The 23,081-nt window shown below is 44.5% G+C and overlaps 1 protein-coding gene across 1 annotated transcript in view; it reads left to right on the forward strand.

Moving 5' to 3' along the window:
• The window catches only part of ASB18 (ankyrin repeat and SOCS box containing 18), a 71,692-nt gene that overhangs the window by 15,896 nt on the left and 32,715 nt on the right, over positions 1-23,081 (forward strand). The window contains 3 exon segments of the mRNA XM_011929651.1: positions 5,263-5,385; positions 8,634-8,901; positions 9,414-9,545. Coding sequence (XP_011785041.1) covers positions 5,263-5,385; positions 8,634-8,901; positions 9,414-9,545 — 523 coding nt within the window.

A 23,081-nucleotide genomic window follows, 5' to 3' on the forward strand; every position in this document is an offset into this window, starting at 1 on the left:
TAACCAATGACAAGCTATATCAGGCATCAGAAAATTTGCTAGTTTAAAGTGAAACACAGGTTCAAGTTGGATCAGATTATAGCTGTGCATGAGTAAGTCCTTCAGAAATTTATCTAATCACGAACAATCAGTCCGAGAAAAAATAAAATGGCAAAATGGCTATGCTTAGAGAAAGGAAAGACCCCAAGAGCTTCATATTGCGGGGAAATGAATAGTGCAACTACGGAATACACAACTGAAGGGGGAAGGAGATGAGACCGAAGCCCATCATGTTGTTCTGGTGGACATTTGAGAAGGAAAGTGGTCTCCACTGTGTTACTGTTGGTCATTTGATGCATGCAAACGCATTTGACCTCCAATGAAGGCTCTAAGTTCCTAACAAATATGGTCCATTTCTTCTTTACTGATGCATTTTCCACTGCACCAGCAGAGTCCTAAGCACACAGTGGGCTCTCTGAAAAAAAATCTCTGCTGTTCCCACTGATGACATTGATGCTGCTTTTGCTACTGATGATGTGGATAAGGGAGATGAACTTTAAAAACACGTGAAACAAAGTTTTAAAGAGTTCTCAGGGGGCATACGGTAGCCAAGAATTTTTTTTTTTTTTTTTTTTTTTGAGACGGAGTCTCACTCTGTCACCCAAGCTGTAGTGCAGTGGCATTATCTCGGCCCACTGCAACCTATGCCTCCTAGGTTCAAGCAGCAATTCTCCTGCCTCAGCCTCCCTAGAAGCTGGGATTACGGGGGCGTGCCACCACACCAGGCTAGTTTTTGTATTTTTAGCAGAGACAGGGTTTCACGATGTTGGCCAGGCTGGTCTTGAACTCCTGACCTCACGTGATCCACCCGCCAAAGTGCTGGGATCATAGGCATGACATACTGTGCCAGACCAGGTCTTCTTACAAAACCTAGTAAGGATCTCTACAGGTGGGAGAAGGTAGGCTGTGCAGTGAGGTCCACAGATCTGAGGTAAGTCCCCATGCTGAGCACCCGAGATCTGCCCCAGGCCAGCGGAGCATCCACGTTACTATGGTGTTCTTCCCTAAGGGTGAAAGGCAACAGATGGCCAAGAATAAGAGTAAGAACCACTGAGGAATTTTAACATTGAGCAAATTTCAAAGAGTCCAGTCCATTCGCTCTCTCCCTTATTGACACTGAAGACCTTCTCTGTGTGGAACACCATGCAGTGCATGGAGAACTTCCCAGAGAGGAAGACGCAGCCCCCAGCATCCTCCAAAAAGCTCATGGTGAAGTGGGACACAGACAAGGAACAGCAGTAATAGTTAGAGTGCCCAGTGCCACAGTCAGGGTGCAAGGACAGACATCAGGACTGGTCTTGGAGGTCAAGGGAGGCTAAGCTGTGTTGGAGGATGAATGAGGCTGGCCAGGCAAGGAGGGGAAAATAAGAACCGCAGGCAGAAGGAACAGCCTGCACAGACACCTGGAGAGATGAAGGCACTATCCGGGGACTGCAGATCCCTATGCTAAGGTGTGGCGTGCTCCAGGGACAACGGTGAGGGCAAGGTAGGAAGCCCTTGTACTCACAGGAAGGTGCTTGGGCACGGCTTTGTCAGGACTGAGAAACCTTGAGAAAGGTAACTGAATCTGTGAGTCCCAGTTTCATCGCCTGCAAATGACCTCAAGGGTAACCACCTGCAGGGATACACCTGACGCAGAGTCACTAACAGTGGGTGTCCAGGGAGCAGTAGCCCCCGAGTGCAGCTGGCCCTGATCCCCCAAGAGCTAAGCCCAGTGGGCCCTTCTGCAGCCTCAGAACTGAGTCTTTGCCCAGAGGTCAGATAAACATGGTAAAAAAATAAACTCACGGCCCCCGTGGCAACCAACTGGGGTCATGGCCAAGCCTCCCCCCACACCCAGCTGAGGTTGACTCTCACCCGTGTGAGCCCCTAAGCTTTCATGGCACAGCCCCTGTCCCTTATCCCCCTGCATCACAGATGTCCAAACGTGGCCTCGTCCCTCCCCACCCAGCACCCCGCAGCCCTCCTCTGTAGAAGAGAGGTGGGTTTTGTCATTTGGGTGAACCTCCAGGCCTTGGGTCAGTCTGTGCACATAAACTCATGCCTGTAACAAGGGTCAGAACAAGGGTTCTACAACAAGGGTCAAAACACCTCTGTATCAAACCATAAATGTGTGTGATTTCTACTTCACCCTTTGCTGCAACCTCTTGTAAGGAAAATCAAAGGTCTCCCTTTGCTGGGCACCCTTTAGTTACAAAAGATCTTGGTGAAAGGGGCAACCCAAAGGCCAGGTTACTCTTCCAAATAAAGAGCCCACACAGAAAGCCTGCTCTGGTTGGACACTCCGAGGTCGGGGGCACTTAACGAGAGGTGGGGGAGTCACAGGGCAGCCTTTGTGTGCAGAGAAGAATGAGAGAGAAGAAACTAGCATAAGAGGAAGCTTAGGAAGCTCGACTGTGACCAAGGATGCGCAGCCCAGTGAGCTGTATTCCTTTATTTCACATCTTTTTTCCTGTTGCTTCTCTGCTGTTGCTTCCTGGTTGCAACACCATGTGGGGATGGGATCCCATGGGTCCCCAGGTCTAACGCTGGCCATGAGCAAATGGGGGCTCATGCTATGCCCGCCTCCCTGGGCGAGGGTCTGCTTAGCTCTCCTGGGCACATACTCCACTGTCCCTCTCTCTGCTCATCCAGGCAAAGCTCTCCTGACCCTTTCACCTCCCTCCAGCCTCTGCTCACATAGTTTGTATTGTAACCCATGTGCACAAGCCAAAGAATTCTGTCGCTCACCATCATTGGCCCATTCCAACTTCCTAATGGGGAAAAACAAGAATGGTTGAAAGAAAGAAAGAAAGAAAGAAAAACGGGCCAGGCACGGTGGCTCACACCTGTAATCCCAGCACTTTGGGAGGCCGAAGTGGGCAGATCACCTGAGGTCAGGAGTTTGAGACCAGCCTAGCTAACAAGGTGAAACCCTGTCTCTACTAAAAATAAAAAAATTAGCTGGGTGTGGTGGTGAGAATATGTAATCCCAGCTACTCAGGAGGCTGAAGCAAGAGAATCACTTGAACCCTGGAGGCAGAGGTTGCAGTGAGCAGAGATCACACTGCTGCACTCCAGCCTGAGTGACAGAGCAAGACTCTGTCTCAAAAAAAAAAAAGAAGAAGAAGGAAGGAATTGCATATGATTTATATTACAAGAAAAAAAAAAGAGCTTATTTAATTTTTTGACAATAAAATAAAGCCCTGAACCAAACCTTAGTAAATAACTCATAAGTTACTAATCAAGAACTGTTACCATTCATTCAAAAAAAAAAAAAATGTGGCATTTCTCATCTTCAGCAAGGAACACACATTTGGGGATGAGTTATCCATCCCTGGAAGAAACTCACAGGTACCAGCACCCCAGATCATGTCTTTGGGAACCCCCCCCCCATCTGTCCCATGGAGCCTCCTAACACCCAGGGACACTTATCTGGAACCTGGTCATTTGCAGTGTCCAGTGGGGCCTCCCTCACACATCCTCAGGCTGGCCACAAACCTCGGAACACACATGTGCTCATCACTGGTCATGGCAACAGAGAACATGGATGGGATAAAAAGCAAAAAGACACTCTTCAAACCAAGAAAGAGAAGCCTCACTTATTTCAGGTAATAATTACTTTTTTTTGAGACAGGGTCTCACTTCACTGCCCAGGCTGGAGTACAGTGGCACAATCATGGTTCTTTATAGCCTTGAACTCCAGTGATCCTCCCCACCTCAGCTTCCCAAATAGCTGGGACCACAGGTGCACATCACCATGCCCAGCTAATTTTTTTTTTTTTTTTTTTTTTTTTTTTGGAGAGATGGGGTGACTCTTGCTCTCTTGCCTGGTCTCAAACTCCTGGACTCAATCAATTCTCCCACCTCAACCTTCCAAATTGCTGGGACTGGTCAGACATGGTGTATCATGCCTGTAATCTCAGCACTTTGGGAGACCGAGGTGGGCGGGTCACTTGAGATCAAGAGTTCGAGACAAGCCTGGTCAACATGGTGAAACCCCATCTCTACAAAAAATAATAATAATTTTAAAATTACCTGGCTGTGGCAGCACATGTTTGTAGTCTCAGCTACACAGGAGGCTGAGGTAGGAGAATCACTTGAACCCAGGAGGTGAGGGTTGCTGTGACTATCATGAAATATTATTCTTCTTTTGATTTTTCCCAACTATTTATAAATGTAGAAACCATTCATAGCACCCAAACCATACAAGAGCTGGGAGTGGAGAGCGCCGACTAGTGACAGCAGACAGACCCTTTCAGCCCTATCACCCTGCGAGTAGGTCCTGCTATGTGGCACTGCCTTCACTTGGAGAGAGACTAAATCCTGGGCAGCCAAGAGCCCTCTCTGGAAAGTGGCTCCTGACAGTGCTGACCCAGTTCTGAGTAGGTCCTACCTGATGAACTGGAAGCCAGCAGAGTGGTGTGGGGGACAGAGGACGGACTCGTGAGATAGACACACATGGGTTCCAATCACAGCATAGCCGCTAGCTTGCCAAGAGGCCGTGGTCATGCTATTTCCTTCATGTGGTTGTTATTGGGAGTAAATAAATAAATATGGTAATACTTAAAAAGCAACTGGTGTACAATGGGTGCTTCATAAATATTTGTTTCTTTCCTCTGAGCTTAAGACTTTTATTTCCAGATTCTAAATATAGTACTTTTTAAAAAATCTGAGAGGATATTACTTATTTGCTAAGTATTCTGGTCACTGACGTCATATTTATAAGTGAGTGTCTTACTCCACATAAACAGGTAAATTCAATGCTATTTAAGACTGGGGAATCATCTGCCCAACAGCAGGATAAACAACTCCATCACAATTAAATGTGTGCTGGGAGTCTGCCCTCGGTGCATGGAGACCTGCTTTGGAGCTATCCAGATGTGGTCTGTCTCCAGAATTAGCATCTATATCATCACAAAGGGGGTGGCTGAGCACTGCAACATCCCAGTGCTCACATGCCCCTGGTCATATCAAGTAACCATTATCACATCAGAGCCCACAGGAGTTATAAATACACCACCATCGAGCCCCAACTGGATGACAATTGAGTAATGACAATAGAAATAGCTCACACTCCGTAAGACCATCTTTCCTGTTCCTAAACTGAAATCGACAGTATCGTAATGGAGAGACAGCCAGGGCCACACAGAGGAAAACTTCAAATCTTTCAAAAGACAGAGAAGGAGCCGCAAGCTAGAGCAGGGTCTCCAGTGCTGGAGTACCACACTGCCCTGGTCGCAGGGGACCTGGAGCATCTGAAGCCCCTCATGGACCAGTTCTTCCAGGATGCCAATGTGGTATTTGAGATCAATAAGGATGAGATGGAATGGCAGGTGAAATCTCCAGCCACGTTTGGACTGTCAGGTACCCTTGTTCTTTAAAGCTCAGTCATTTATTTTTAAGGGGCTACTAATACTCTCCTGGAGTGTAAGGCTCCCGTGTGTAGACTGGGCACAGTGGCACTGGGTTTAACCTATACAAGAAAAGGACATCTGATGAAGTTTGCTCTGCAGTAGTTTTAAAGTGTAGGTTTTAGGTGATGGCCTATAAGAGATCCAATTGGAAAGGCAAAGCAGCGATTGGCGGGAATGCCTGTCCGATGACGCTGTGTGTGCCTCTTGTCTTTACAAAGGAGCATTGGTTTGGGTGCAGAGCTGCCTGTGCCTGCATCTGGCAGCCAGGGAGGTGGGTGCTGAAGAAGGAAAGTCTCTCCTTCAATTCTGCCCGGAGCAGCCTCTGGCACACAGCTCTGTGTGAGGTTCTTCTATGAATCTGCAAATGCCACAGCTACAGCAGGGTGACTGGGACACAACCAGCATCAGTAGAGGCAGGACCCCAGGGCTCTCTAGATCCTCCTCCTGGAATCTAGGGAATCCCGAGAATGGGGAAGGAAAGGGGAAGAAACCAGAGGTCCTGACTTCGTACATGTCTGCAGGTGCTCTTGCTGCTTGAACATGGTGACTGTGCGCTGGGCAGACAAGCAGACCTCCCAAGTGGAGAGAGGTCCTCTCCTCCTCCTGCCTATTCAGGATGTGGAGACGCTTGCTGACCACCGTGCTGCATCCGGGCCTTTCTCGGCTGGCACTGCTTCGGGCACCCCACCTGCCACCGGCTCAGATGCAACATATTTACCAGGAAGGTTCATGTGTTGGAATCTACAGCAGCTCTGCCAGACCATGGGATTTGAGAATCTGAGGTCAGTGGCCAGTGGCCAGTGTCCCATGTCCCTGATTCTTAAGCTCCGGCAGGCAAAGAATGAGGAAGGTCGGCTTCCAAAGAACTGACACAGTTCTGTTTATACTTCACATGGGAGAAGAGAATAAACTCAGAACATTGTCAGTGGGCCAAGCAGCTTCTGCCAATCAGTGAGGCGGTGGGGGCTATGGGAAAGGCAAATGGCAGTTCCTGTCGGGGCTGCATGTCCCAGCCGAGTCCTTCTGGGCCTCCTCTCCCTCACCTATCCCAGGCCAAAACTACCAACTGCAGCCCTGGACATATACCCACAAATGTCACAGTTTCAAATAGATAGTCATGTTCACCCATCATTTGCACATTCTGTATCCAAAATCAGGTTCCTCTTTCCCTCCTGAATCTTCCCACCCCTAAGTTCTGCTGCTGTCCTGGGGCACACCTGGACAACAGGACGCCGGAGCACGCCCACAGTGAAGGGATGTGGGCTGCTACTGAGGAAACCGCAGCCCCCACGTGAGTAGTGGCCCGAGGCCTCCACACAGGCTGGGAAGACAGGGAGGCAAGCTCAGGCTGCCTGGATTCCAGTCTCCTTCAGCACAGCCACCTGAATGCCCTGCAGCAGATCCAGCAGCAGAAACGACCAGACCCTGTTTGAAAACAGTGGCCCCATGTGCTCTCCCATGAAAAGACTTCCCGGTGGCCAATTCCAGCTCCCCTGGTGGGGAATTGAGTACAGGGAGCAGGTCCCCAGTGGCCACCACCTCAGTGCCCCTCCGTGATGGAATGCCGGCCCATCCAGCCCACAGTCATAGAGAGCACTGACATGGGTGAGCCGATGCTTAGAGGGACGCACAACATGCAGAGAAGCCTTAATCCATGTCCCTCCTGGTGGCAGAACTGGGACCAGAGGATGGGAGTTACAGAAAGCGGATTCAGGCTTCCTGACTGCATCGCCAAGGACACGGAGACGGTGCTGGCCCATACTGTGGCTGAGCTAGATCCCCGCCTGCGGCTTCTTCCCATCAGTCCCTGGGAAGACTCAGGAATCCAGAGTGGGTTGACTGACCTGCTAGGGTCGGGTGGGGCTGGGTTGGGGACTTAGCATTCCCCAGAGAAGGCAGTAAGTAGTTTTCATCTCTCAAAAAAACCGAATCGAATCAAAAAACCAAGCGCTGGTGCCTGCAGGAATGTAGGTGATTGTTACCACGGGTGTAACAGTGTAGATAGACTCCATCCATCACCCCCTCCAGATCGGACCTGGTCGTCACCGGGAAGGGCAGCTCAAACCCATGCAGGTCCACGTCCCCGGGGCCTCTGGCCACCACCATTCCACGCCAGTCCCACAGTTCCCCCTTCCCCCACCGAGTGCGCAACAAGCTCCAGGCTGGGCCTTGGGGACTCAGGGCGGCTGGAACTCGGCACCACCTGCAGGTAGGTAATTAATGAATGGGCTTTCAAGGCTGCTCAGCATGGGTCCCAGGAAGGAGGTGGCCTGTGAAAAGGGTCTCCTCTGCGGCTCATTACAGCCACGGTATCGATTCTTCCATCATTATCAGAAGGCCTTCCTGCCATGTGAAATCCTGCCCCTTGAAGTGTATTCACCAGGGACTACGTCCCCCATTTCCACGAGCGCTCCTGGCCGCTAACAACCTTCCACGGGCTTTTTGAAAGTGCCAAAGTTTTCAGAGAAGTAAAAATGTATAGCACCTGCTCCATTCATCCCTCAAGAAAGAGCAACCCTACACGCACACACGCACACACACACACACACCCCTAAAAAGCGCAAAGAAACAAACCAGAATTGTGCTGAATGTGGACCACCACATCAAAGCGTGCTTCTAAAAACTCAGCCACTTGCAAGAGAGCTAAACTTTCTCTGAGTCCTTTTCTTGAACAACCTTGGTGATGTGTGGGTCAGTTTGTTTTGTCCGTTGTCTCTTCTTAATGACAAAGGGACAAGTTTGGGGCTCAGCTAAGGGAGTGCTGGATTCGGGAAAATTCCACAACCCACTTTCCTCTTTCAAGCTGCCCTAACTCAGGGCCTGGAACGGGTGGATTCCTCACTTAAATTCGCCTACCGTGCACCCTGCTTGGACAGCTTTTAACTGACCCCATTTCCCAGTCACCCCCGTATTTGGCAAAACCCTCTTGCTTCTCAATACCTGGCGCCCCATCTCTCTGGCTCCGTTTTAGCCTTCAATCTCTCCTTTGTATTTCTTCCTCTGTCTCCGCCTGTCCCTTCCCAGTGTGTCTCTCTGCTGTCTCTGTGCGCGTCTCTGATTCTGTGCTCTTCTCCCTACATGCCCACCTGGTACCTACCTTTAAGAGACGCTTCACCCTCCCTCCGCCTTAACGAACACCGCCCACCACCCCTACCACTAACCTCCCCCTGACCTTACATTCCACCTCCCTCCCCGCAGGCCTCTGGACCCTGGAATACAAGCGCGAGCTCACCACGCCCCTGTGCATCGCCGCGGCCCACGGCCACACCGCCTGCGTGCGATACCTGCTCGGCCGCGGCGCAGACCCGGACGCCAGCCCCGGCGGCCGCGGCGCCCTGCACGAGGCCTGCCTCGGGGGCCACACGGCCTGCGCCCGCCTGCTGCTGCAGCACCGCGCCGACCCCGACCTGCTCAGCGCCGAGGGCCTGGCGCCTCTGCACCTCTGCCGCACGGTCGCCTCGCTCGGGTAAGGACCTCAGGTCAGGCCCGCGGCGCCCGCCCCACCCCAAGACCAGACCACTCCCCCAGGCCCCCGACCCCGCCTCCGCCTCCGTCCCAGCCCCCGCCTCCGGACCGAGACCCTGCACCCTTGACTCTGCACACTGGATCCCCAGGTCCGCATCCGCCCCGTCCCTACCCTGGCCCCTGCTTCGGGACCGAGAGCCAAGACCCCTGACCTGGGACCCCAGACCCGGCACCTCCCGGCCCTCGTCCCGCGCCCCGGCCCCCGCGGGTTTAATTAGCGCTTGATTGCGAGCGCGCGGGGGAGGCGCCACGCCGAGGTAATGAGCGCGGTGATCACGGCCCAGCCGCCGGCGCCGGGGATGCTAAAAGGCCACTGGCTGGGTTGGAGGCTGAAAAATTAAGGTTTTTAATGATAATTTTATGCAGAATAATTGTCACAGTGTGACATAAATGGTTAGCTCCTCGGGCGGGGCTTCCAGGCCCGCTCGGAAACGGAGCTGTGCCGGCCTCTAGGGAGGCCCAGCGGCCGCGCAGCCAGTTCGCGCCCGGGCGCGGGATCTGGGGGTCCCACAGCACCCCGTCCCTGGAGAGCGCCCTCCCAGCGGTGCTCCGGGGCTCGGAGAAGAAGTGGGGCCACGTGTCTTTGTACAGGACTCGTGTTGGGGTTTCTCGGCTTGCATTGTGTCATCTTGACATTTCTGTTAGTCAAAATGCTCCAGCCCCTGCCCTTGGAGTTGTCATTGCGTGGCCTTCTGTCTCTAGGGGAAGATTAAGGAAAGTCGCCCACGTTTAGCGCTGGGAACCCGTGCGGCTCTCAGAAACCGCATCGCCCTTGCTGCTTCTCCACCGACTGTCAAAGCTGCTGGATGTCCTGCCCAGCAGGGGCAGCAATGCAGGCAGGCGGGGCTACTGGGCACTCAGGGACCCAGCCAGGGGACCCACCTAAGAAAGGTCACCTGAGTTCAGAGGGGGGACTCAGAGGGCCACGTCGACCCCCTCCAGTCTTGTGAATGAGGAAGGAAACAAGGTTCTAGCAATGCTCTTTAAAAAGCAGCTTTACCGAAGTATGACTGACATTCAGCAAGCCGCACGTGTTTAAGGCGTACAATTTGGTAAATTCCGCAGATTATACACTCGTGCAACACCCCACAGTCCGTGGAGGGCAGATATTTATCATTGTCCCTGTGGCCTCACGGTGCCCACGGTTCTCCCTCCCACTGGCCCCTTCCTCATTCTCCATCCCTAGCATCTGCTTTTTATTACTTGGCTTAGTCTGAATTTTCTAGAATTTTGTATAAATGGAATCTGCAGTCTTTTATCTGGCTTCTCTCACTCGACATAATTATTTTGAGATTCGTCTATGTTGCTATGTGTATCCGCAGTTCATTCCTTTTATTCCTGGGTAGTGAGTGGTCTGTGGTATGGATGAACCACAGTATGCTCATCCATTCATATGTTGGGAGACATTTGATTGTTTCCAGTCTGGGTCTTTTACAAAGTTATCATGCACATTTGTGTGCCAGCCTTTGAATGGGCATATGCTTTTATGTCTTTTGAATAAATACCTAGGATTGGAATGGCTAGGTCACATGATATGATTAAGAACATAACTGTTAGGCTAGGTGCGGTGGCTCAAGCCGGTAATTCCCACACTTTGGGAGGCCGAGACAGGCAGATCACTTGAGTCCAGGAGTTCGAGACCAGCCTGGGCAACACGGCAAAGCCCCATCTCTACAAAAAATACAAAAATTAGTCAGGCATGTTGGCATGCACCTGTAATCCCAGCTACTCAGGGGACTGAGGTGGGAGGATCGCTTGAGCACAGGAGTAAGCCCTGTTCATGCCACTGCACTCCAGCCTGGGTGACAGAGTTGAGACCCTGTCTCAAAAAATAATAATAATAATAACTAAGAAATGGCCCAACTAGTTTGCAAATTTGTACCGTTTTACATCCCCACCAGCGATGTCTGCATGTTCCAGTTGCTTCATGGTCTCACCAATACATGGTATGGTCAGGCCTTAACTGTACACATTCTAACAGGTGTGTAGACATATCTTGTTATAGTTTTGATTTTCATTTCCCTGGTAACTAGTGATGTTGAGCATTGTTTCATGAACTTACTTGCCATCCGCATACAGTCATCTGTGGCTTAACAACAGGGATACATTATCAGAAATGTGTTGTTTCGTCATTGTGTAAACATCATAGAGTATATTTACACAAACCAGGATGGCATAGCCCACTGCCCCCCTTGGCTATATGGTTTAGCCTCTAGCTCCCAGGCTGCAAAACTGGACAGCATGCTACTGTACTGAATACTGTAGGGAATTGTAACACAATAGGAAGTATTTGTGTATCTAAACATAGAAAAGGTACAGTATAATCTTATGGGACCACTATTGTATATGTGGTCTGTTGTTGACTAAAACGATTGTTATAAGGTACATGACTGTATCTTCTTTGGTAAAGTGTCTGTTCAAATCTTTTGCCCATTTTCAAAATTGAGTTGTTTGTTTTCTTATTTAATTTTGAGGTTTCTTGGGATATTCTATATATGAATCTCTTGTGAGATATGTGATTGATAAGTATTACCTGCCAGTCTCTGGCTTAGATTTTATTCTCTTAGCAATGTGTTTTGAAGAACAGAAGTTCTTAATTTTTATGGAGTCCAGTTTATCCGTTTTTTCTCTTTTAAGGATTATGTTGGGTTATGGTGTCTAAAAAAAAATTTGCCTAACCCAAGGTCATACAGATTTTCTCTTATATTTTCTTCTAGAAATTTCATAACTTTACATTTTACATTTAAGTCTGTGATCCATTTTGAGTTCATTTCTGAATATGATGTGAAGTATGGATTGAAGCTTTTGATTTATTTATTTTTGCATGTGGATATCTGACAGTTCCAGCACTGTTAGTCGAAAATAAGTATTTGTGCGTCTAAACCCTTCCTTTCTCCACCAAACGGTCTTTGCACCTTTGTCACAAATGAATGGACTATATATGCATGAGTTTATTTCTGAGCTGTCTTGTCATGCATGTGCAAAACAGGGCAAGGTCTGACTGGTTCACCTGGTGAAGACGTGAGGAGCCACTTTATTACATAAACAGTGAAAGGAAGAGTAGCCAGTGGTGTTGGCTCCTCACGATCTTTATCCCACACACCAAAAAGGATAACACCTAGACAAAAGGGGCTGGATGATGTCAACACAAGTTGAAGAATACCCCATTTCTGAGCAGCCATGCCTAGATCTGAACGGAGAGGTTCATAGCCTGTATCTCTATTCTGAAGGGGCTGAAGCAGGAAGCTCCCTGCCTCCTCAGGATCCAGAAGGCATTGAGAAACCGTCTTATAGCAACCTCCTAGGGGACATAGCCAGGCGAGGGGGCAAGGGCCTTATGGCAACTCCTTACAAGCTTCCAACCCAAGAGTATCCAGGTGTTCTGCCGAGATGTAGATTCAGTACCGGTTTGCTTTGTGGCCTATGTGGATATGTGCAGGGTCACCAGGGTGCCATGGCAGAGCCATCCCCCTTCATCTCTATTCTGTTTCATTGCTCTATTTGCCTATTTTAACACCAATACCATACTGTCTTGAATATTGTAACTTTACAATACATTTTGAAGTCAGGTAGTATAAGTTTTCAACCATTGTTCTTCTTTCTCAAAGTTGTTTTAGCTATTCTGACTCCTTTGCATTTCCAGATGGATTTTAGATTCAGTTCATCCATTTCTACAACATAGCCTGCTGGGTTATGTTGTCCAAATCTATAAATCAATTTGGAGAAAAATAAAAATAAAAATATTAAGGCTTTCAAATCATGCACACAATATACTCCTCCATTTATTTCTTCCTTAATTTTTCTCAGCTGTGTTTGATAGTTTTTTAAGGTACAGGGTTTGCATATATTTTGTAAGATTTATCCCTAATGATTTCATTTTTTGATGCTGTTGTCAACTGTATATTTAAATTTCCATTTCTGATTGTGTGTAGCTACTATATAAAATTTATAATAATTTATTTTTGCATATTGACCTTGTATCCTATAACCCTTCTAAACTCACTGTTTTAGTAGAATTCCATAGGATTTCTTGTAAGCAATCATGTCATCTATAAATAAATACAATTTTGCTTCTTCTACAATCTAGATGCCTTTTATTACTTTTCCTTGTTTTATTGCACTGACTAGAACCTCCAGTGCGCTGCTGAATAAAAGTGGTAAGAGCAGACAATTTTTCTTGTTCCTCATCCTAAGGAAAGCATTAATTCACCACTAAGTATGATATTAGCTGTAAAATTTTGCAGATTCCTTTTTTCAGAGATAGAGAGCTCTCTTCTGTTTCTAGTTTGCTGACAGTTTGTATTACAAATTAATATTGAATTTTCTCAAGTGCTTTTTCTACACATATGGAGATAATCATATGGTGTAAGTTTTGTCTGTTAATATAATACTTTATATTGATTAATTTTCAAATGTTAAACTAACCTTGCATTCCTGGGATAAACCACACTTGATCATGAGGAGTTATCCTTTTTTATATATTATTGGGTTTGATTTACTGGAAAAATGTTTAATATCCACATCTATGTTCATGAAAGATATTGGTCTGTAGTTTTATTTTCTTATAATATCTTTGTCTGGTTTTGGTATCAGAGTCCCTCCCCTTCTATTTTCTGGAAGACCTTGTGTGAAATTATTATTTCTTCCTTAAATGTTTGATAGAATTCATCAGTAAAGCTATCTGGACATGGAGTCTTTTTGTGATAAAGTTTTTAACTATGAATTTAATTTCTTTACTAGCTATAGGGCTACTCAGATTCTTTCTCTCTTTTTTTTTTTTTTTTTGAATGAGCATTTTAGTGCTTTAATAGTTGTATTTTCTAAGAGATTGACCTCTTTCAGCTAAGTTGTTGAACTTACTGCCATAAAGTTGTTCCTTATTATCCTTTTAAGCGCTGTAGATTCTATAGTGATATCACCTCTCTCATTCATGATGCTAGAATTTATCTTCTTTTCCCCCTAATAAGTCTTGCTTTTGGTTTCATTGTTTTTCTCTATTTCATTGATTTCCACTACACTCTTTATTATTCTTTCTTGCTCACATTTGGGTTTCATTGGCTCTTCTTTTCTAGTTTCTTAAGGTGGAAGCTATTGTCATTGAGTCAGGAACTTTCATGTTTTTTAATATAGGCTTTTAGTGCTATACATGTCTCACTACATACTATTTTAGCTGAATCCCACAAATTTTAATATGAGTGTTTTTACTTTCAATCAGTTTTAAATACTTTCTAATTTTCCTTTTTTTTTTTTGAATCATGGGTTATATAGAAGTATGTTATTGAGTTTCCAAATATGTGGGGATTTTCCAGATATGATTTCTAATTTAATTCCATTGTGGCTAGAGAATTTATTTTGCATGACTTTACTCCTTTTTAAATTTATTGAGAATTGTTTTATGATCCAAGATATGCTATTCCTTGGTAAATGTTTCATGTATACTAGAAAAGAATGTATATTCTGCAGTAGTTCAATGGTGTGTTCTATAAATGTCAATTAAATCAAGTTGCCTAACAGTGTTGTTTAAGATTTCTATATACTTGCTGATTTTCACTGGACTTGTTTTACAAGTTATTGAAAGAAGAGTGTCAAACTCTCTAAGTATAATTGTGGATTTGTCTGTTTCTCTTTGCAGTTCTGTTGGTTTTTGTTTCAAGTCATTTAAAGCTCTATTATTAGGTACATAAATGCTTAGCATTATTCTGTCCTTTTGAAGAACTGACCTTTTTATCATCATGAAATTATTTATCTTTAGTAATATTCTTTGGTCTAGGTCAGGTGCAGTGGATCACACCTATAATCCCAGCACTCTGGGAGGCCAAGGTTGGAGGACTGCATGAGGCCAGGAGTTTGAGACCAGCCTGAGCAACATAATGAGAACTCTTAGCCAGGGGTGATGATAATAAAAATGTATTTCTCACAGTCCTAGAGGCTGGGAAGTCCCAGATCAAGGTGCCAGCAGATTCACTGTCTGGTGAGGGCCTGTTCTGTGCTTCCAGATGGCATTGTGTTGCTGCATTGTCACATGGCAGAGGAGCAGAAAAAATGGAAGAGGCAAATTTAATCCCTCAAGCCCTTTTATAAGGGCACTAATCCCATCTATGAGGGCCTAATCACTTCCTAATGACCCACCTCTTGATACTATTACATTGGGAATTAAGTTTCAACATGAATTTTGGAGGGACACAAACATTTCAACCATAGCATTTGTCATGTGGACCTCTCTAACATGAAACTTGCTTCATCAAAGTATGCAAGCTGAGGAGACAATAGAGACAATCTGCTTGCAAGATAGAAGTTATAATCTTCTGTAATTTATTCACAGAACAATCTCCTGCCACCTTTGCAATAGTCTATTGGTTAGCAGCAAATCAAAGGTTCTGTGCACACTCAAGGAGAGGAGAGAAGAGCATGGATACCAGAAGATAGACTTCAATGGGGGACCATGCTAGAGACTGCCTACCACACCATCCTTCCATTTTTTAACGTACCTGTGTCTTTATTTTTTAAATGGGTTTCTTGTAGGCAAATTATAATTGAGTCTTGCTTTTTTAAATCCAATCTGACAGTTTCTGTTTTCTAATTGGGTGTAGATCATTCACATTTAATGTAATTTTGATACGGTTAGGTTCAAAGCAAATGTCTATTTCTTTTGTATTTGGTTCATCTATTATTTGTCTCTTTATCTTCTCTTCTAACTTCTTCTATTCTGAACATTTTTAATGATTTCATTTTACTTCCTTTTTTGGCTTACTAGATATAACTTTTTGTTGTGTTAAGTGATTTCTTTAGGGTTTATAGTATACATCTTTACTTTATCACATTCTACCCTCAGGTAATACTATTCTACTTCATGTGTAGTATAAAAACTATATGGCAGTATACTTCCATTTCTCTCCTCCTGGCCTTTGTGCTATTATTGGTAATACACATTTTACTTCTGCATATAAGTCCCGCAATACATTGTTATTACTTTTGTTTAAACAGAGAATTTTCTTTTAAATATATTGAAGTAATAAGAAACAAGTGTTTGTGTTTACTCATATAGTTACCACTTCCAGTTCCCTTCATGTATTTGTGTAGCTCCAAAATTCCATCTAGTATCATTTTCCTTCTGCTTAAAGGGCTTTCTTTAACATTTCTTGCACTGTATGTCTACTGGTAATGGGTCCTTTCAGCATTTGTATGTTTGAAAAAGTCTTCATTTCACCTGAGTAACTGAAAGGCATTTTTGCTGGATACAGCATTATGAGTTGACAGTTCAGTTTTTTATTTTCTTCTTCTTTTTTCTGCACTTTAGACCCATAACTGTACTGTCGTCTAACTTGGATTTTTTAAAATGAGAAATTTGCTATCCCCTTTTTGTCTTTGTTCTTTCCTATCTAATAAATATCCTTTTATCTGGCTTTAAGATTTTCTGTAATCACTGGTTTTAAGCAATTTGGTTATAAGGTGCTTTGATGTAGTTTTCTTTATGTTTCCTTTTTATTATTATTAGATGATGTCTCACTCTGTTGACTAGGTTGGAGTGCAGTGGCATGATCTTAGCTCACTGCAACCTCTGCTTCCCGGATTCACATGATTCTCCTGCCTCAGCCTCCCAAATAGCTGGGATTACAGATGCACGCCACCACACCAGCTAATTTTTGTATTTTTAGTAGAGCCAGGGTTTCGCCATGTTGACCAGGTTAGTTTTGAACCCCTGACCTCAGATGATCCACCCACCTTGGCCTCTCAAAGTGCTGGGCCTAGAGGTGTAAGCCACCACGCCAGGCCAGTTTTCTGTATGTTTCTTATGCTTGGAATTCATTAAGTGTCTTAGATCGGTGAGTTTATATGCTTTTCATCCAATTTGGAAATATTTTGGCAATTATTTCTTCACATTTTTTTCTATACAACCAGTACTCTCCTTCAGGGACTTCAATTACACATATACTATGCCACTTAAAATTGTTCCACAGTTCACTGATGCTCTGTTCATTTTGCTCAGCCTCTCTCTCTCTCTGTCTCTCTGATTGATTGATTGATCTTCTTTTCTGAAATACCTGATATGCCATGAACCTTACCCAGTACATTTTTATCTCCAACATTGTAGTTTCAACTTCAGAATTCCAATTTTAGGACTTACATTTCTGTATTTTATTTAACATGGTCAGTCTTTCCTCTAGCTTCTCAAACAAGTGGAATACAGTTATAACAACTGTTTTAATGGCCCTGCCTACTAATTCTGTCACCTGTGTCATTTCTGTGTCACTTATTTATTTGTTGTAGAATTGGGGTCTTGTTTTGCTGCCCAGGCTTGTCTCAAACTCCTGGCTTCAAATGATTCTCCTGCCTCAGCCTCCCAAAGTGCTGGGATTACAGGTATAAGCCACTGCTCCCAGCCTCTAGGTCACTTTTGATTTTTTTTGTGTTTTTTTTTTCTCTATATTTCATTGGGTGTTTGATATTTTTGTATTCCTGTCAATATTCTTGATCTCTGCCCTGGAATGTAAAGTTACTTGGAAATAGTTTGATCCTTTTGGGTCTTGCTTTTAAGCTTTATTAGTCAGAATTCAATCGGTGGTTAGTCTAAGGTTAATTTTGTTTTTCTACTACTGAGACAACTCATTTTGGTACTCTCTCCATACCTAATTATTTATAAGGTTTCACACTTTGGTTGCTGAGAACAGCCACTATTCCTGAACCTGTGCATGTGATGAGCATTGCACCACTTCTGTCCTAGAAACTTTCTGGTAGAAATCCACCAGCCCACACTCTCAACCTCTATGCACACAATATATTTGACATATTTCAGTCGGTTCTAATCCTTCCTTTCAGGTGGTTCTTTCCACAGCTTAGGTAGTTTCCTCATGCCCACACACTAATTAGTATTGAGCTGAATCCTCAAGGGGGCCCTCTGCAAAGTTCTTTCTGTGTGAAGCTTTCTCCTCTCCAGCACCCTACCCTACAAACTCCAGCTGCCCTGGGATCCCTAGACTTCTAGTGCCATCTCCTCCACTCAGAGAGCTCACCAGGCTCTGCCTGGATCCTCTTCATAGAACCCTCAGCCTGGGAGCCCAGAAGGCCTTTGAGAGGTTGAGAAATCCAATGTTGCCAATCATACTGGGGAGTAAGTTCCAACCTTGTGACACATTTCTGTCCTTAGCTGCAGGCATTCTCCACTTTCCACCAGGAGATTTTCTTTCCAATTATTAATTAAACATGGATTAATTTCTACCTTGCATTCACTTGCAATTTTTGTTCTTGACTCATCTGATAGATGATTTGCTGGGATGTGAAAAGGTGTCATCTTGTGAAAAAATTATAGAAATTCCATTTATTTTGAAACACACAGCTCCAAGGTCAACCAATATTGACTCCATTCCTGCAAGCATTCAATCACCAGTTATTGAACCCTGTGAGGGGCTGAAGCTGGGCTGCATTAGACATAGTCCCTGCCCTCAAAGTGCTTGCAGTTTCAGGGGAGAGGAAGGTAATGATATGGCAATGTGACAAACATTAGACCAGAAATACGTCAAATATCTTGTATGCATGGAGGTTGAGAATGGGATGCTGGCGGATTTCTACCAGCAAGTTTCTAAGACAGAAAGAAGTATCAGCTTTATTAAAGGACGGAAGCCAACCAAATCAATTGCAAAAGTCTTTCTATATACTAAGAAAAGAGGCAAAATTATTCAATTGTGCATTGAATGCATTCAAGTTTGATCACATTTTCATACGATACAATTTTATATCTACACTTACATATTTTTTTTTTTTTTTTTTTGAGACGGAGTCTCGCTCTGTCGCCCAGGCTGGAGTGCAGTGGCGCAATCTCGGCTCACTGCAAGCTCTGCCTCCCGGGTTTACGCCATTCTCCTGCCTCAGCCTCCCGAGTAGCTGGGACTACAGGCGCCCGCCATCTCGCCCGGCTAGTTTTTTGTATTTTTTTAGTAGAGACGGGGTTTCACCGTGTAGGCCAGGATGGTCTCGATCTCCTGACCTCGTGATCCACCCGTCTCGGCCTCCCAAAGTGTTGGGATTACAGGCTTGAGCCACCGCGCCCGGCCTACACTTACATATTTAACACATTTGAGGCCCAGGTTGAATTCTAATTCCAACACTTACTAGCTGTGCAACATTGGACAAGTTATTTAATTTTTCTGGGTCTCTGTGTTCTCACTTGTAAAATAGGGATGATAATTGAGCCTACTACATAGGACGGTTATGAGAATTGAATGAATTACTATAGCTAATTTGCTTAGAAGAGCACCTACCAAATAGAATTACGCAGGTGCTGACTGCAATTGCTGGGGCCTCATGTCTAATCACTGTATTTCTTTTATGGGAATTGAAACTGTATTTTACTATTTCAAATTCATTTGGGGGCTTGATGTTTCTTTCCTTTATCTCCATAGTTGTTGGTCATTTATTACTTACTTGCTATAATGTCTTTAGTCAAGAATATAACTCCCCATTATAAAAACATCCTATGGAAAATATGACCCATTTGATGATATTCCAAGTCAGGGTATTCACCATTCCTCCCTCCCCGCCTTGCCAAAATGCATGGTTATATTTATTATTCTCTCGTTCAAAATTAAGTTCTTTTTTTTTTTTTTTTTGAGACGGAGTCTCACTCTGTTGCCCAGGCTGGAGTGCAGTGGCGCAATCTCGGCTCACTGCAAGCTCTGCCTCCCGGGTTTACGCCATTCTCCTGCCTCAGCCTCCCGAGTAGCTGGGACTACAGGCGCCCGCCACCACGCCCGGCTAGTTTTTTTTTGTATTTTTTAGTAGAGACGGGGTTTCACCGTGTTAACCAGGATAGTCTCGATCTCCTGACCTCGTGATCCGCCCGTCTCGGCCTCCCAAAGTGCTGGGATTACAGGCTTGAGCCACCGCACCTGGCCCAAAATTAAGTTCTTTAAATGCAACATGGTATCCTGCATTGGATCCTAAAATGAACATGAACATCAGTGGGAAACATGGTAAAATCCAAATAAAGTCAACCGTTTGGTTAATAGTCTTGTACCATTGTTAATTTCTTTGTTTTGACAAATATACCATAATAATATTGGATATTAACTTTAGGAGAAGCTGGTGAAGGATATTCAGAAACTCTCTATGCTATCTTTCCTACTCCTCTGAAAATCTAAAATAATTTTAAAATAAAAAGGTTTTTAAAAATCAAGTCTGCTTCATACCTTAGGCCCCAACTCCTCTCCCACTTTAAAGGATCAGAAAAGTATTGCTTCTTACTAAGAAATGAGAATGCAGCACCCAATCATAGCACAAAATAAACACAAATGCTGTGAACCCTTACAGTACTCCTGAAGAGAAGCCAACAAGCTTACATTTGGACACCATAAGGGGCTGAGGCCATCTGCAGACCACCAGAGCTACCCAGCTTACAGGCTGCACAATAGAATCTAACATCCTGCAGACCACCAGAGCTACTCAGCTTACACGCTGCACAACAGAATCTAATATCCTGGCTTCCGTTGGTTTTACAAAAATCATACGGGCCCAGGCCATTGTTTAATAAGGACTTTTTAAATGTCTTTTTATTAGAGTGGGGACTTAAAAAATCTCTCTTCTTCTGTCTTCCTCTTCTTCCTCCTCTTTCTTCTTTCTTGTTTCATTTTCTGTTCTCTGTGTCGCTCTATGGGAATCTTTCCCTTTGACTGTTTAATTTGACACTCTTGACTTATTTAAATCTGGATTATTGGGGGAAGGTTTAAGATAAGTGATGAATAAACCAGCATTTCAGGCAGAACTCTGTAATAGCTGACTTAGAATCCCTTCAATATCAATGATGATAATGGAATATGCTGGCAGGTCCCATTGAACACCTCTACAACAACACAGCCAACTACCTTGAAGGATAAAAAGTTAATAGATGTCGAAAGGGCCTGAGGTTTTGACCATGGCTTTTCAGCTCTAAAGAGTCCCCCTAAAGTCATACTCTGAGGAGGTCTGGCTTCGGGTAGTATAAACATTATCACTTTGACAAGAAAGAGCTACTTTCTCTGCAATCTTTTTAAACACAGTAGATTTTAGGTCATCCTTAATTTTTTTTACCTCACAGTAGAGAGGGGGTCGCTGACCTACATACAGAGCCATTCCATTTTCTGACTCTTGATGACAATGGTCTCCACACCTAGGGACCCTGTTCTGCTCCATCCCCTTTTAGCTGGCAATTCGCCATGGGCACAGGACTTTAAAACCTTTGAGTCTCTGAGTTCCTGGGATTAAAAAAAAAAAAATTACCTGTGCTTCCTTCCAACCAGCAAGCTTCAGAATTCAGAATTCAACACACTGAAAGGGATATCAGAGCTTTAATCTAGGAGCCTTTTGAAGAGATTTTCCCAAAAAGAAAAGTTCCAGTAAAGTTACTGTGTTCACATCAGTAGCCTGCATGCTAGCCTCGCCCTATTTATTATCAAATTCCTCTCCTTGATCCTTTTTTATTCGAGATAATTAAAATAAGAAAATAATGTGTTGATGCCCTATTCTTTTTCTTGTCTGTAGCTGTCTTGATTTAAACAAAAATGAGGATGACTTGCTTTCCTCATGGAACTTATTAATGAAAAGCATGCAAGTTTACTTTTTTGTCTCAGGTGTGTTAATTCAACTAAACAAAAAATAATTCATGTGGGCACAGTGGCTCATGCCTGTAATCCCATCATTTTAGGAGGCCAAGACTAGAGGATCACTTGAGCCCAGGAGTTTGAGACCAGCCTGGGCAACACAGTGAGAAAAATTAGCAAGGCGTGGTGGCACACAACTGTAGTCTCAGCTACTTAGGAGGCTGAGTCTGGAGGATCACTTGAGCCCAGGAGGTCGAGGCTACAGTGAGTCATGATCACGTCACCGCACTCCAACCTGAGTGACAGAGTGAGACTCTGTCTTAATAAAAACAAACAAAAAAAAATTATTCATCAGCTGGAGTTGGATCTATAAAAGCAGCTAATTATCTTATGGGTTAGGGAGCCCAGTAATCTCCACCTAAGAACAGGAAGTTCACCTGCCTGAGATGCCAGGTTCACAGGCATTGATACATAATCCAGAAAACAATACACTCTTTCCACATCCCAGGGGAGTGACTATTGGTTATTCAAGTAAAGAGGAGAACATGGTCTTGTTCAATAGAACTTTAAGGCATCTTGAGGAATACTGAAGAATGAGATTCTTCAGTATTCCTCTCAGAGAGAGGCGGCCCCCAGTAGATGATTTAATATTTGCAGAATGTCACACATTCCTGAGCATTTGCAAATGTCTTATTTCCTCTGAACCTCTCAGGCCTGCAAGGCATGGTACAGATTAGAAAACCGAGACTCAGAGAGAGTCCGTGTTATGCCAGTAAGGTGGCAAGGAACAGAAACCAGCAGAGCCAGGACCCAAAGCCAAAGGTTGTGAGAACGATGCTAAAAGATTGCCTCTCCTTTGTTAACTGAAGTTTTTTTTCCCAAAAACTGTCTATAATCAGGAAGTAGTTCCACTTATCTCTGGCCACCTCCCTTCAAACATCCTCTGTTACAAGTGTGTCCCCTTCCCTGCCCCTCAGTGGCATCCCAGGCACATTCTTCAGCTTTCTAGTCACTTGGCAAGTCCCATTTTAATACCCGAAAGCCAGTCCAGACCAAATCAAAACTTTACACTCTGGGCAAAAGCCTTGATCAGACACTTTCTGAACAACATACAAATGGCCAATAAGCAAATGAAGAGGTGCTCAACATCATTAATCATCAAGGAAATGCAAATGAAACCACAAAGAAATATTCACCATTTCACATGCATTAGAATGGCTAAAAAAAAAAAAAAAAAAAAAACCCTGACAACACCAAGTGTTGACAAGATCAGGGAACAACTAGAACTTTCATACACAGTTTTGGGTGGGTAAAATTGATATCTCTTTGGAAAACTGTTTGGCAGTTTCTTACAAAGCTAAATACATACCTACCAGCAATTCCATTTTTAGGTGTTTACCTAAGAAAAATGAGAACATATGTCCCCAGGAAGACTTATACAAAAACATTCATAAAAGCTTTATTCATAATAGTCAAAAAATAGAAACATGCAACTGTCCATCAATATCAATGAGAAAATGGCTTAAAATTATGGTATATACATACAATCGAA

This window comes from Colobus angolensis, unplaced genomic scaffold (genome assembly GCF_000951035.1).
Source record: "Colobus angolensis palliatus isolate OR3802 unplaced genomic scaffold, Cang.pa_1.0 Scaffold82, whole genome shotgun sequence".
In the NCBI taxonomy this organism is placed as follows: domain Eukaryota; kingdom Metazoa; phylum Chordata; class Mammalia; order Primates; family Cercopithecidae; genus Colobus; species Colobus angolensis.